Source organism: Siphateles boraxobius, unplaced genomic scaffold (genome assembly GCF_051911475.1).
Source record: "Siphateles boraxobius isolate OS27281-9 unplaced genomic scaffold, OSU_SipBor_1 5, whole genome shotgun sequence".
NCBI lineage: Eukaryota > Metazoa > Chordata > Actinopteri > Cypriniformes > Leuciscidae > Siphateles > Siphateles boraxobius.
In genome coordinates this window covers 19509681-19525654 of record NW_027509141.1, presented here as the reverse complement: position 1 = coordinate 19525654, position 15974 = coordinate 19509681, and the positions used below count along the sequence as shown (strand labels likewise).

The 15974-nt window shown below is 42.6% G+C and overlaps 1 protein-coding gene across 1 annotated transcript in view; it reads left to right on the top strand.

Moving 5' to 3' along the window:
- The window catches only part of suclg2 (succinate-CoA ligase GDP-forming subunit beta), a 139491-nt gene that overhangs the window by 65849 nt on the left and 57668 nt on the right, over positions 1-15974 (top strand). The window contains exons 7-8 of the mRNA XM_077203105.1: positions 4968-5064; positions 14781-14942. Coding sequence (XP_077059220.1) covers positions 4968-5064; positions 14781-14942 — 259 coding nt within the window. The remainder of the gene's footprint in view (positions 1-4967; positions 5065-14780; positions 14943-15974) is intronic.

Here is a 15974-nt window from a genome sequence, read left to right as displayed (position 1 = left end):
ACCCTCTAGTAGAGACCACGCGAGCAGGAGAACTGATATAACAGAATTTTTAACTCACTACCTGCAGTGGCTCAGGGGCGGTCTCTGCAGTGCAGTCGCACCAGGGACAAGGCCCAAGAGGATAAAGAGGGACACAAGGATTTACAAGACCTTGCTCCTCAGGAACCTGACGACCAGAACGTGCTTCTGCATACTTCTGCAACACGATGAGCGTCGTTTAAACACCGAGGCAACATCATTTTGAGGGTGATTTAGGAAAACAGCCTACTGCAACCCATTTTGCAGGAAAGAGAGCACTGAAGTGATCGAAAGCTTTCAGGATCTCCTCAGGAGAGAAGACGCACTCAACGACTAGGTTCCACTTCTAAAGGCGTAAGCACGCTACCCAATTCTAGGGGGTGCTCGCAGAAGTGATGGTAACTATCACATGTTCTTGTGATAGCCACCTGAACCTCCGCGTTCAGATGTAAGACCGCCCGGAATCTCCGGGGGAAGAACGCGTGTGCCATCGTGCCCCGTCCCCGAAAGAGTTTCCAGGGGAAGTCAGGAAGGCTGTTGAAGGGAACCAGGTCTAGTTGGGCCAATAAGGGGCAACTATGAAGACCTGTTCCTCTCCTGACATGGCACGTAGGTGCAAGTGACGGGCGCAAAAGACAGGAGCATTGCTCAACACAACATGTGAAGATCACTGGGCTTCAGGAGCATTTTCTGCTCAGCACTTGGGTGTGACAAGTTCACTGAGCTTCAGGAGCATTCCTGCTCAACACCTGAGTGTGATAAACTCACCGAGCTTCAGGAGCATTTCTGCTCAACACTTGAGTACGAAGAACCTCACTGAGCGACAGGAGCATTTCTGCTCAGCACTTGAGTGTGACAAGTTCACTGAGCTTCAGGAGCATTACTGCTCAACACCTGAGTGTGATAAACTCACTGAGCTTCAGGAGCATTTCTGCTCAACACTTGAGTGCGAGGAACTTCACTGAGCACCAGGAGCATTTCTGCTCAGCACTGCGTGTGATGAATTCACTGAGCCACCTGTGATGGACTCACTGAGCTACAGGAGCATTGCTGCTCAACACCTGAGTGCGATGAACTTCACTGAGTTTCAGGAGCAATTCTGCTCAACATGAAGAGTGATGATTTCACTGACTTGCAGGCGCCAGGCGACCATGAGTCGCAGTCACTTTTAGAAGGCTCACTGGGGTTAAACGCATTTCTGCGGGCCCCTGGGGCAGCTGAGTCCCAGTGTTTGTCCAAGGGTAGTCCGCTCGGTTTACCCAAACACTGGCGGAAAAATAAAACCGGGGGGGCAACTGAGCGGCCCCGGAATGGTCATGACCCAGCCGGACCCAGGGGATGGAGTCTCCACTTGCCCTGGCTATAACTGTCGTGAGGCTCGATGGCGGCACGATTGAGTAAGCGGGAGGAGTGGAACAAGGCGCCCTCAGAAGCGTCTGACTCCAAGGAGGAGGTGACGGTTGAGTTTGTGACATGCAGGGGAAGCTTGCGCAACGGTCGCAATGTCTAACAACTCGAGGCACGAATGCCCGTGTAGTCGGGGGTCGCCCAGGCCCCCGTTAAAACACGCCCTTTGTACATGGCCCCTCTGTTGAAGAGGGTTTGGCAGCAGACCGGGATGAACTATAGTCACACAGGGTGAGCTGCTCTGCCACGGTCACCTCGGGACTCGATCGTGAAGCTAGCGCTGAAGCGGTCACATATGGAGGGAGCCAAAGGCTGCGACTACCATATACCCCAGGAGCCTCTGAAAGTTCTTTCAGTGGGACCCTTTCTCACTTCAACACCAGCTGAACACATTCTCATTGGAGAGACATGTTGGACCGAGTACCTCTCCAAAACTAGAAAAGAGATACTCAGCCCGTGGGCGAGATTACTCTCTTCCAGTTGACCTGAAGACCCAACGGGCTCTGGAGCACTCGAGGGGAAGGACACTGTACTGATACTCCACCCTTAGACGCAACACACAGGATGGCCTGCGGTGCGGGAGGTAGAGATCTGAAGCACCTGTCTTTCAGGTCAAAGCTGCAGACCAATCTTGGGCCAAGATGGTCACGACCCACCCCCTAGTAGCACGAAGAACGAGTTTACACTGGCCTTCGTACCGGCTGGAGGAGCGGCTATATCAAATCCTTCGCCAGCAGGATAAGATAAGCACGCACAAGTCAGGAGCACTGCTCAACACTCGGTGTGATGAATATCACTGAATTTTCAGGAGCACGTCTGCTCAACACCTAATGTGATGACTATCACTGACTTGAGCGGGGTAGCCGAGCCTGAGGTGGGGCAGCAAAGTAGAGAGAGTGGTGTTAGTGTGCTGTGCAACACTTACCTGTCTCCACAAGCGGCAGGGGGCGCGTGAGAAGGCGGATGACCGGGTCCTCGAACGCACCAAGCTGCCTGCTGGCGACCAAGGGGGAGCTGAGGGGTGTAAGGCTATACAGGGTCACACCCGCCAGACTGGCCCTCTTGGGACCCAGGAACAGATGAAATTGCTCTCTCTTTGAAGTGTGGGTACCGCTTGCTCCGCTTTTTTTTTTTTTTTTTTTAGGGAGCCAGCGGCAGAACAGACACACACACAAACAAAGGCTCCACCCGGCCCTCACCCGGGGGGAGGGAGTGATCGTGCCACTCCAAGAGCATCTCATCCATTCCTGGGCGGCCCGCTCCGGAATGCTTTCGCTGTCGCTTGCCACCTGGCTTGGCAGCGCCTGGAGCGGGCTGGGCGTCTCAACTGCGGCCGGCTCCATGCTGAGGCCTGGGTGGAGGCTGCTGCGGAGGGCCAGCAGGAGCGGCGGCCGGAGAACGCCCACGGCGACGAGCAGGCGGAGGAGCTGCCACCGGCGGCGGTTGGAAGCAGCAGCTGGCCACCGGGGCAGGATGTGCCGGATGACCTCCGTCTGCGCTTGAGCGGCAGAGAACTGTTTGATGCAGTTCTCCCCCGCGTCGCCGACCAGCCCAACCTGGGAAATTGGGGAGACCAGGAACCGAACCTTGTCCGCATCCGCCATACCAACCAGGCTGAGCCAACGAAGGCGCTACTGGACCACCAAGGTGGACATCGCCAGACCGATCACGCACGCTACGACACCCGTACCCCGGAGGGTGAGGTCGGATGCAGTGCGGTGCTCACCTATGAGCGCACGGTCTGGATTACCCTCGTGCATGCCATGGGTGCCCTAGCCTGCAGCAACGCCATGGCACGCAAGAGGAAGGGGCTTGCCCATAGGCTTTGTAAGCTCTGCCCGTCGGAGCAGACGAAACTCACAGGCCTTAGGGGGGAGACGAGGATCCCCCCAAAAGGCAGCGGCCGCCGGACACAGGTGCACCTGTGTCGACAGACCGCTCCAATGGAGGGACACCTCGCAACCCTTCACCGTTCCTCCATCAAGGGTAATGAGGGGGAAAAGCTAGTCAGGCAGTTTCTGGCAGAGAAAGATGCTGTTCACCACCTGACAAGCTCTCCATGCATTTCGGGAAAGAAAGGCACTGGGGCGGCGAGCTGAGAACCAGCGCGGCCCGCCCCAAGATACCAAACTCCAGATTCCAACCGAGACTGAACGGGACACGGTGGAGGTTCCACTCGAGCCCGGCAGCCTCGGCGGCCCGTTTCAGCATAGCTGATAATTCTGGATCCGGCTCGGGCAACATTGAACTCCCGGAGGGAGACAATGCAGCCGAGTCATCATCTCTAGAAGTCAGCTCACCCTCCGATGCTGCAATCGGCGTCCTGTCCTCCAGGGGAGCCCCGAGTGAAACCGCTGGCCCACCCATTACAGATGGACCAGCAGACAACACAGGAGGCTCCAGTGGTTGCAGTGGAAGGGAGGAGTGAGGAGCCCACAGGGAATGGTTACCGGGCGGGACATCCAACACTATCCTCCGGTCACCCATCCCACACAGCACCCGAGGGTGGGGCATGGTAATGGGGACTCGCTCTCCGCGAACGAAGGCGAGTCTCGCCCTCAACACTGCGACAGTCATGTTCCCACAGTGAAAACATGAGCTGTCCACAAAAGCTGTCTCAGCGTGCTGTAAGCCAAACACGTGACACAACAGTTGTGACCATCAGAGAGAGACAGGGAACGACCGCACCCAGAAACGCACGGGTGGAATGACATCTTGAAAAAGACGCAAACGCACCCGTGTTGCTCTTTCAGAAAATAGGACCGTCACCAGTGCCGGAGCACACAGGGGAATGACCGCGGCAACACTGAACAGAGAACTGAAACAGTGAAGCACTCACTTTTCCGCCCTCTAACTAGCCATCAACACACACAAACATTTAGAAATTTGTTGCTGTTAAAACAGCAGTTGAGAGCTCAAAGCTCGCGATCACCGCTGCACTCGCGCTGTAGAACACCAGCACTGGGAGAGTCTTCCTGAAGAACACCGACACACTCGCTCGTTGTAGACAACAGCACTCTCAGAGACATCAAACGATCGGCTCCGAAGCGAAAGGCAACTAGTGCGTGCATCCACTTCCGTATTTATACCCGCGCCGCGGGGGCGGAGTGTGTGATGCGAATCACGCACGCCAATTACATTGGCTCGTTCAATAGTACTCGAAGAAGACAGGCTCCCTAGCGTGATCCCATTTCAGTCGCGTCGACTACGTCCGACGTTATCGACTGAAAGGGAACTGCCACAGCGACGCAACTCAACTGCCGACTCCAAATCAATTTCTGTCACTTTTGAATTTATCCAAGGCAACTTCTCATTGTCTTGGCAGTGACCCAGAGTATGTTCTGACCAGCAGAGTGAGGGTTCGGTAAAAGATTCATCCTCATTATTGGACAGTGTACAGTAAATGACCCAAAGAAGGAATATATATGTTTGTTTTGTTTGTTTTTTTTCGCTTGAGAGATTTCAAGGCTTATATAAGCTCTAAGAGCTCTTCTGCAAATGTGCAGCTGGGGTAATTAGTTCTCTCTGTGGTTCTGTCACAGGCTGCAGATCAGATTAAACGACTCTATGATCTGTTCCTCAAAGTCGACGCCACTCAAGTCGAAGTCAATCCACTCGGAGAAACACCTGAGGGACAAGGTAAGGCGTGTGTGTGTGTGTGTGTGTGTGTGTGTGTGTGGGTGGGTATTCACGCATGAATGACAGACAGAATTGCTTGCTCACAGATTGTATAAGAGCTCCTTTAAAGATTCAAATAAGACCTTGCAGCTCCCATGGATAAATGTCATTTCATACTAATGGTTATATTAAACACATGGATATGTTGAAGGCTGCCTCAGCAAAACTTTACAGAGCTTCTCCAACGTAACACTGGCACAAATATGTTCTTAATATGACCAAATGCTACTTCCAATACCATTTCCACTTGTTTTTTTGTTTTGTTTTTATAGGTACCTGTTAGGAAATGATGTAGGATGTTGTAACGTTTATTGGTATGAAATTACATAGAGTTGGTCTAGAGAGGGTAATGCCTGCAGTATTAGCCTGTCAAATTAAATAAGGGGAGAGAAATCATCTCGGCCCTACACCATAATGGCAAAATGATTTAGTCCTCATTGGGGCCATCACAAAAGTGCTGCCACTTTTTCTGTACTTTTTCTTTTCCTCTTTCCTTTCCTTTCATTTCCTTTCCTGTCCTGTCCTGTCCTGTCCTGTCCTTTCCTTTCCTTTCCTGTCCTGTCCTTTTCTTCCTTGTCCTGCTCTTTCCTTTCATGTTCTCTTTATTAATTTATTAATCTTAATGTTAATTTTAACATTAACATTACTTCATGACATTATTGAAATCAAGCTGTATTTGTCAACATTAGTTAATGCACTGTGAACTAACATGAACAAACAATGAACGATTATGTTTATTAACTTGCATTAACAAAGATTAATAAATGCTTTCATATATAGTGCTCATTATTAATTAATGTTAGCCAATGCATTAACTAATGTTTACAAATAATAATTTATTGTAAAGTTTTACTATTTTATTTTTTACACATTTCTCTATTGTTCTTTAGTCTTTGTATTTCTGGTTGTGTGTATGTGTTTTATTTCAAGCATTCCTTTTTTGCTAATGTAATTTTGTTTTTATTCTCTAAAAATCATAATAGAGCTTTTTAGGAAACACCACTCTGACACTGACATTAATAGTGATATTTTTCCAGCAACCTCACAACAAAAGTCTACAAATTGCTTTGGCTGTCTTAAGATGCATTGTTTGTTCTCTTTTTATTTTTGTATTCGTCAAAAAGTGACAAAAGATTCTGTCTCCCCTACTTAAAGTACTTTCAAACATATCATCATCAGCTGTGACACTGTTTTGTCAGCTTGTGTGATGGTGAAACTGATCTAGTTCTTTCTTACTGTCTGGCTGACTTGACTCAGTTCTCTGCAAAAGTAAGTAAAACAATCTCCTGGAAACAGTGTATAGTTGAGTTTGATAAGAGGTCAGTGAACTCAGTATACTTCCCTACAGAGATTATCTTTGTTAGTGAGTTCTGGGTCCTTGCAGACTCTGGAGACAGCGAGAGGCTGCAAAACACTACAAATGAAAGAGTTGCTAGGTCTGGTCACACACAGCCAAGATAGTCGCTGAAAACTCCCCAAGCTAATTTTCTTATACAGCATCTGTGTTTGTTGAATAAGATAGTCCTGCTGTATAAAATTAGATATAGACGTATATATGGTGTCAGTGAAGATGATGTCATAACAATGCCCATTTGTCATTAGATCTATATGGCTGTTTATACATGTATGCAGCTCCCTTTCACTCAGTGTAAATTATTAGGTTTGGACCTGCCATTGCCAAATGCACTCCCCATATTTGAATAATAACAGATGCTTTGAAAAGCCATTGGAAAGATACATCGTCTTGATGCGACTTTGTTGTGCCAGCCACAACTACTTGGTCCTCTTTGCTTTATCAATTTCTTGTTGAGTTTTTTTAGGTGTTCAAGCACGAAGTGCTGAAAACCTATTGTATTTGTAAGGATTTTTAGGTGTTCAAGCACGAAGTGCTGAAAACCTATTGTATTTGTACTGATTTTTATTATTATTATTATTATTATTATTATTATTTTTCTTCTGCCGTAAAACGCATCGTGCAGCCCAAACCGTAAGTGCTGGAGCTCTGAAACTTTGTCAGATGGTAGTACAAAAATCGAGGAGAGGTTCAGAGATTATGACCCCGATTGGCCTATAGGTGGCGCTACAGCAATCAATTGCGCGAAACTGCTCATAACTCCTAGACCGTATGTCGTAGACTCAAGTGTCTTATATCATTGGAAAGCTGGACTCCTGACGAACAAAACGTATATCTCCGATTTCATTTCCGCCATGATAGATTTTCCGCCATTTTGAATTTTGTTGAAAAACTACTTTTGCGAACTAGTCCCTGGTTTTTCGCCCGATCGGAACCAAACCAGTGCCAAAATGTTCTCTGGAGTCTGAATATCAATAATTATCAAAAAAAAGTTGAATTTTCGATTTCCGGTTGCTAGGGGGCGCAAAATGGACGTTGTGGGAGGAGCCTATTTTACTAAAATGGCTATAACTCGAGAAGTAAATGAGATAGCTTCACCAAACTCGGTACACATGTGTATGAGGACAATCTGGGGTCACAGTAAAAAAACCGCGTCGATCTAACACTAGGTGGCGCTATAACATTAAAAAAACATAAAAGGGGGTGTGGCCACCTGACCGTTAGTCCGATTGACTTGAAAATTGGTATGCAGTGTCTTGGTCCAAGGTGCCATGTATGTGTAAAAGGATATTGGCGTATCTAAAAAAACATGGCCGCCATCGGCCAATTAAATTTGAGCACCTGTGAGACGAGGTTAACGGAGGCCAATCGGAACGAAACTCTATGGGCATGTTCGACTCATGGCCCAAGAGGTCTGTAAGAGTTTTGAAAGAAATCGGCCACTAGTTGGCGCTAACGAGTTTTACGGCTCTGTAATCACGTGGTGTTGCACACATCCCCACAATATGCACATCATTTGATAGATCTCCTCATGCTGAACAACTTTGCCTCTAGAACCATTGCTGTCAATCAAACCGTTCTTTAAATATTCACGAATATGTTAAAAACCTACTTTTGCGAACTAGTCCCTGGTTTTTTGCCCGATCGGAATCAGACCAGTGTAGGACAATTCTCTGGACTCTCTAGATCAATAATTATCGAAAAAAAGTTGAACTTTTTTATTTTTCTTATGGTATTAAAGGGTTATTTAGAAAAGGGGCGTGACAAAATGCACCCAAAAGCCTATAAATCATAAATAAAAACTCAGAACTTCACAAAAACTGATGAGCATATGTGTCATACCATGGTGAAGAAGCATGCAACGTTTCATGGAGATCGGACAATAGGTGGCGCTATAACTGTTGAAAAGCTTTAAACCCATGTATTTCCTATGGTAAATTGCCTGTATTGGCTGTAAATGGTCTTTTCCATCTATGATCGTATAATTTTCATATCTTAATGTTTAAAACCAGTGCAGTACAATTATCTGGACTCTCTAGATCAATAATTATCAGAAAAGGTATAATTACTTCATTTGGATGGCTATAATAGAGTGTAAATCGGATGGCTATAACAGCTATAACAGCTTGGATGGCTATAACAGCCAATAAGTGGTATTTTACTGCCCCCTGCTGTCATTTCATCATACTACTCTCTAATATTTTTATATATAATTGATATTTAGACTTTATTAAATCATTATTTTAACATTTACAATCACATTTTGTCAAAATGCATCTATTGCTCTGTACTCTCTACAACAATAATTATAGGAAAATGTATAACTTCTTCATTTGGATGACTATAATAGGGTCACTTCACTATGTAGCCTTGACCGAAAGCCAATATCTTTTCAATAAATGCTCATAGCTTCTTAAAAAAAGGTCAAGAACAGCTATAACAGCTTGAAAAAGGCTAACAGCCAATAAGTGGTATTTTACTGCCCCTGCTGTTTAAAAAAAGTCTTTTTGTCACACTACTCAACTATAATTAATATTTAGACTTTATAAATTCACTATTTTAACATTTACAATAACATTTAGTCAAAAATCGTCTATTGAAGTGACAATTGAGTCACATTTGCTCCTGAAGTTCCAAATGTCTCTATCTACATCAGAATGAGCGTGTGTAGATTAAATGATATGAAAAACATGGCCTATTGTATAAGTAGGCTGTAATAGCACTGTTGTCCACTAGATGGAGCAGCAGCATTAGACATTTTTTTATCTTTTTTAATCAGCTTTCAGCATTGGCAAACAAACAAATGCTTAAAGCATTTTCTTTAATTAGTTTTATATTACATTGCAAAGAAATATGTGAAATGCTCATCTACCATTAAAACAGATTTTCACAATAACATATCCCAAAAATATGTGTGTGTGTGTGTGTGTGTGTGTGTGTGTGTGTGTGTGTGTGTGTGTGTGTGTGTGTGTGTGTGTGTGTGTGTGTGTGTGTGTGTGTGTGTGTGTGTGTGTGTGTGTGTGTGTAAGCATGCATTATGGAGTTAACATGAAAAAAATGGTTTGCTTCAGTGGAGAATACTGGAGAAACAAAGTAGTTGAAAATTAAAGTGAGCCAATAAGTGGTCTTCTGCTGCCCTCTGCTGGCCACTCTTCTTATTAATAGTCTTTTCACATGTGATTTTGCATTCATATGTATATAGACACTATAAAATCACTTATATAACAATTACTATTATAACACATTCATATTTTGTCAGAGTTTATCACTTCAGTTGTTCTTATGCTTCATATAATTGCTATCAACGTGGTAAATCATGGTAAATAACGCCAGAAACATGGTAAATCATAGTAAAAAAGGTAAATCATGCTAGAATCCTGGTAAATTATTCTAGAATGTGCTATATCATGGTAAATCATCATATAACATGGTATATCAAGGTAAACTATGGAAAATCATGTTACATTCATGGTAAATCATACTGGAACATGGTAAATCATGAAAAATCACACTGAAATGTAGTATATCATGGTAAATCATGCTTGCTACATAAAACTTAATGTCTTTTGATGCTTTTGTGCTTAACGGCCTTAAAGGCCTTAACTGCTTGAACACCGCTAAATGCTGCTTGCAGCTTTAATTATTATTATTATTATTATTATTATTCTCCGTTAAAACGCATCGTGCAGACCAAACCGTAAGTGCTGGAGCTCTGAAACTTTGTCAGATGGTAGTACAAAAATCGAGGAGAGGTTCAGAGAGTATGACCCCGATTGGCCTATAGGTGGCGCTACAGCAATCAATTGCGCGTAACTGCTCATAACTCCTAAACCGTAAGGCGTAGACTCAAGTGTCTTATATCATTGGAAAGCTGGACTCTTAACTTAAAAAACGTATATCTCCGATTTCATTTCCGCCATGATAGATTTTCCGCCATTTTGAATTTTGTCGAAAAACTACTTTTGCGAACTAGTCCCTGGTTTTTTGCCCGATCGGAACCAAACCAGTGCCAAAATGTTCTCTGGAGTCTGAATATCAATAATTATCAAAAAAAAGTTGAAATTTTGATTTACTGTCGCTAGAGGGCCCAAAATGAATGTTGTGGGCGGAGCCTATTTTACTAAAATGGCTATAACTCAAGAAGTAAATGAGATAGCTTCACCAAACTCGGTACACATGTGAATGAGTTGATTTTGAGGTCACAGTAAAAAAATTGCGTCGATCTAACACTAGGTGGCGCTATAACATTAAAAAAACATAAAAGGGGGTGTGGCCACCTGACCGTTAGTCCGATTGACCTGAAAATTGGTATGCAGTGTCTTGGTCCAAGGCCCCATGTATGTGTAAAAGGATATTGGCGTATCTCAAAAAACATGGCCGCCATCGGCCAATAAAGTTTGAGCACCTGTGAGACGAGGTTAACGGAGGCCAATCGGTACGAAACTCAATGGGCATGTTCAACTCATGGCCCAAGAGGTCTGTAAGAGTTTTGAAAGAAATCGGCCACTAGTTGGCGCTAACGAGTTTTACGGCTCTGTAATCACGTGGTGTTGCACACATCCCCACAAAAGGCATATCATTTGATAGATCTCCTCGTGATGAACAACTTTGCCTCTAGAACCATTGCTGTCAATCAAACCGTTCATTAAATATTCACGAATATGTTAAAAACCTACTTTTGCGAACTAGTCCCTGGTTTTTCGCCCGATTGGAACCAGACCAGTCTTGGACAATTCTCTGGACTCTCTAGATCAATAATTATTAAAAAAAAGTTGAAATTTGGCATTTGGTTGGCTATAACAGGGTCATTTATAAAATGGGCGTGGCAAAATATAGTCAAAAGCCTATAAATCCTATACGAAAACTCAGAACTTCACAAAAATTGGTGAGCATATGTGACATAACATCATTAACAAGCATGCAAAATGTTATGGAGATCGGACAATAGGTGGCGCTATAACTGTTAAAAAGCTTTAAAACCATATATTTCCTATGGTAAATTGCCTGTATTGGCTGTAAATGGTATTTTCCATCTATTGTGTCAGTGGTTAAATTAATGCTAAATAAAACTTAATGTCTTTTGATGCTTTTGTGCTTAACGGCCTTAAAGGCCTTAACTGCTTGAACACCGCTAAATGCTGCTTGCAGCTTTAATTATTATTATTATTATTATTATTTTCCCCTAAAACGCATCGTGGAGCCCAAACCGTAAGTGCTGGAGCTCTGAAACTTTGTCAGATGGTAGTACAAAAATCGAGGAGAGGTTCAGAGAGTATGACCCCGATTGGCCTATAGGTGGCGCTACAGCAATCAATTGCGCGTAACTGCTCATAACTCCTAAACCGTAAGGCGTAGACTCAAGTGTCTTATATCATTGGAAAGCTGGACTCTTAACTTAAAAAATGTATATCTCCGATTTCATTTCCGCCATGATAGATTTTCCGCCATTTTGAATTTTGTTAAAAAACGACTTTTGCGAACTAGTCCCTGGTTTTTTGCCCGATCGTAACCAAACCAGTGTAGAAATGTTCTCTGGAGTCTGAATATCAATAATCATTGAAAAAAAGTTGAATTTTCGATTTTCGGTTGCTAGGGGGCGCAAAATGAACGTTGTGGGAGGAGCCTATTTTACTAAAATGGATATAACTCGAGAAGTAAAAAAGATATCTTCACCAAACTTGGTCCACATATTTATGAGTTCAATTTGAGGTCACAGTAAAAAAAACCGCGTCGATCTAACACTAGGTGGCGCTATAACATTAAAAAAACATAAAAGGGGGTGTGGCCACCTGACCGTTAGTCCGATTGACCTGAAAATTGGTATGCAGTGTCTTGGTCCAAGGCCCCATGTATGTGTAAAAGGATATTGGCGTATCTAAAAAAACATGGCCGCCATCGGCCAATAAAGTTTGAGCACCTGTGAGACAAGGTTAACGGAGGCCAATCGGAACGAAACTCAATGGGCATGTTCGACTCATGGCCCAAGAGGTCTGTAAGAGTTTTGAAAGAAATCGGCCACTAGTTGGCGCTAACGAGTTTTACGGCTCTGTAATCGCGTGGTGTTGCACATATCCCCACAAAATGCATATCATTTGATAGATCTCCTCATGATGAACAACTTTGCCTCTAGAACCATTGCTGTCAATCAAATCGTTCATTAAATATTCACGAATATGTTAAAAACCTACTTTTGCGAACTAGTCCCTGGTTTTTCGCCCGATCGGAACCAGACCAGTCTAGGACAATTCTCTGGACTCTCTAGATCAATAATTATCAAAAAAAATTGAAATTTGGCATTTGGTTGGCTATAACAGGGTCATTTATAAAATGGGCTTGGCAAAATATAGTCAAAAGCCTATAAATCCTATACGAAAACTCAGAACTGCACAAAAATTGATGAGCATATGTGTCATACCATGGTGAAGAAGCATGCAAAGTTTCATGGAGATCGGACAATAGTTGGCGCTATAACTGTTGAAAAGCTTTAAAACCATACATTTCCTATGGTAAATTGCCTGTATTGGCTGTAAATGGTCTTTTCCATCTATGATCGTATAATTTTCATATCTTAATGTTTAAAACCAGTGCAGTACAATTATCTGGACTCTCTAGATCAATAATTATCAGAAAAGGTATAATTACTTCAGTTAGATGGCTATAATAGAGTGTAAATCGGATGGCTATAACAGCTATAACAGCTTGGATGGCTATAACAGCCAATAAGTGGTATTTTACTGCCCCCTGCTGTCATTTCATCATACTACTCTCTAATATTTTTATATAAAATTGATATTTAGACTTTATTAAATCATTATTTTAACATTTACAATCACATTTTGTCAAAATTCATCTATTGCTTTGTACTCTCTAGAAGAATAATTATAGGAAAATGTATAACTTCTTCATTTGGATGACTATAATAGGGTCACTTCAATATGTAGCCTTGACCGAAAGCCAATATCTTTTCAATAAATGCTCATAGCTTCTTAAAAAAAGGTCAAGAAAAGCTATAACAGCTTGAAAAAGGCTAACAGCCAATAAGTGGTATTTTACTGCCCCTGCTGTTTAAAAAAAGTCATTTTGTCACACTACTCAACTATAATTAATATTTAGACTTTATAAATTCACTAATTTAACATTTACAATAACATTTAGTCAAAAATCGTCTATTGAAGTGACAATTGAGTCACATTGGCTCCTGAAGTTCCAAATGTCTCTATCTACATCAGAATGAGCGTGTGTAGATTAAATGATATGAAAAACATGGCCTATTGTATAAGTAGGCTGTAATAGCACTGTTGTCCACTAGATGGAGCAGCAGCATTAGACATTTTTTTTTATCTTTTTTTATCAGCTTTCAGCATTGGCTAACAAACAAATGCTTAAAGCATTTTCTTTAATTAGTTTTATATTATTACATTGCAAAGAAATATGTGAAATGCTCATATACCATTAAAACAGATTTTCACAATAACATATCCCAAAAGTGTGTGTGTGTGTGTGTGTGTGTGTGTGTGTGTGTGTGTGTGTGTGTGTGTGTGTGTGTAAGCATGCATTATGGAGTTAACATGAAAAAAATGGTTTGCTTCACTGGAGAATACTGGAGAAACAAAGTAGTTGAAAATGAAAGTGAGCCAATAAGTGGTCTTCTACTGCCCTCTGCTGGCCACTCTTCTTATTAATTGTCTTTTTTTGTATATAGACACTATAAAATCACTTAAATAACAATTACTATTATAACACATTCATATTTTGTCAGAGTTTATCACTTCAATTGTTCTTATGCTTCATATAATTGCTATCAACGTGGTAAATCATGGTAAATAACGCCAGAAACATGGTAAATCATAGTAAAAAAGGTAAATCATGCTAGAATCCTGGTAAATTATTCTAGAATGTGCTATATCATGGTAAATCATCATATAAAATGGTATATCAAGGTAAACTATGGAAAATCATGTAAGATTCATGGTAAATCATACTGGAACATGGTAAATCATGAAAAATCACACTGAAATGTAGTATATCATGGTAAATCATGCTTGCTACATAAAACTTAATGTCTTTTGATGCTTTTGTGCTTAACGGCCTTAAAGGCCTTAACTGCTTGAACACCGCTAAATGCTGCTTGCAGCTTTAATTATTATTATTATTCAGGAGAGCACTCAGTTACTTAGAAAAACACAAACGTCATATAATAGCTTTGCGCTATATTCCCACATAATCAATGTAGCACATTTAACAGGTCTGAAACTTGACTAGCTGTAAAATATAAATATATATGCCAGTATATGACTAACTGAATTCTGCTGTCTGTCCACAGTCGTCTGCTTCGATGCTAAAATCAACTTTGACGACAACGCTGAGTTCAGACAGAAAGCCGTGTTCGCCATGGACGACACAGCGGAGAGCGACCCCACGGAGACCGAGGCGGCCAAATATGACCTCAAGTACATTGGACTGGACGGAAACATAGCTTGTTTTGGTTTGTTTTAATGTTTCATATATACATTAGCTTGTTATTATAAAACGATAAACGACATACCAGATGCACTTCAAAACATTCAAATTTCAAAGGTTTCAGAAACCTGTTCCACATCACACTCATGTCTCAAGGGATATTTCAAATCCAGCTTTAGACATGCTCTTCTTAGTAGTTTCAAACGCTTTTATTTTAGTCTTGAGAACAGGATTTTGTTGAAGGTGTTACCAAATGGGCGCCGATCCAGTCATCATCTCCAGCAGTTCTCTAACAGCTCCATAAGGGACCTGCCTGAACCGATGGGCTCTAATTAGCAGGAAACTTCCAGAAAACGACTCAACCAAGATGATTGTTAGTCTACACATTTAAGTGGTCCCTCATTATAAATCACGGCGCTCTCAGAGTAAAGCACCGAGAAAGAGCTGTATAGACAAGACGAGCGCAGAGTGACTCTAACTGACCTTGTCGTGTAGACACAAACACACTCACGCACAATTTACTCTCAGTTATTTCGCACCTTAAAAGCTTTGTAAACTGGCAAACGACAGCTGTTCAGCTGAATTTCACTTTATTGAGTCTAGTGTCAAAGCCTGTGCCAACGTGTTAGCTCAGCACTGAAGAACAGAATAAGAGGAGAAGTGTGAAGCCAGGAGAGGTGAGATGAGCAGGAAATGGCTGAATCAATTGGCTGCCGTTCAACTCCAAACACGAGATAGGGCTCACCAGGCCGGCTAACAGAGATACTACAACCTCTCTTGACACCCCGTATACTTTTAGCCAAACACAATTTGCTTTCCTTAGAAAGCAGTGGGCAGCAGATTTAGAGCCTGAGTTGTGTTTTCAATGGGGTTGGGATCTCAAATTACTTTTTTTATTTGCTTTTGCCTGTGCTTTTCTTGTAAATGGGCTATATGGCTAAGGCTGTAGCATGTATATGAAATGAGTCCATGATTTGGAAGCAACTTAAAGCCATTAGCTTGTAAAAATTAAGACTTTTTTCTTCCATGGAACATTATTTTTTAAAAGAATATTCTG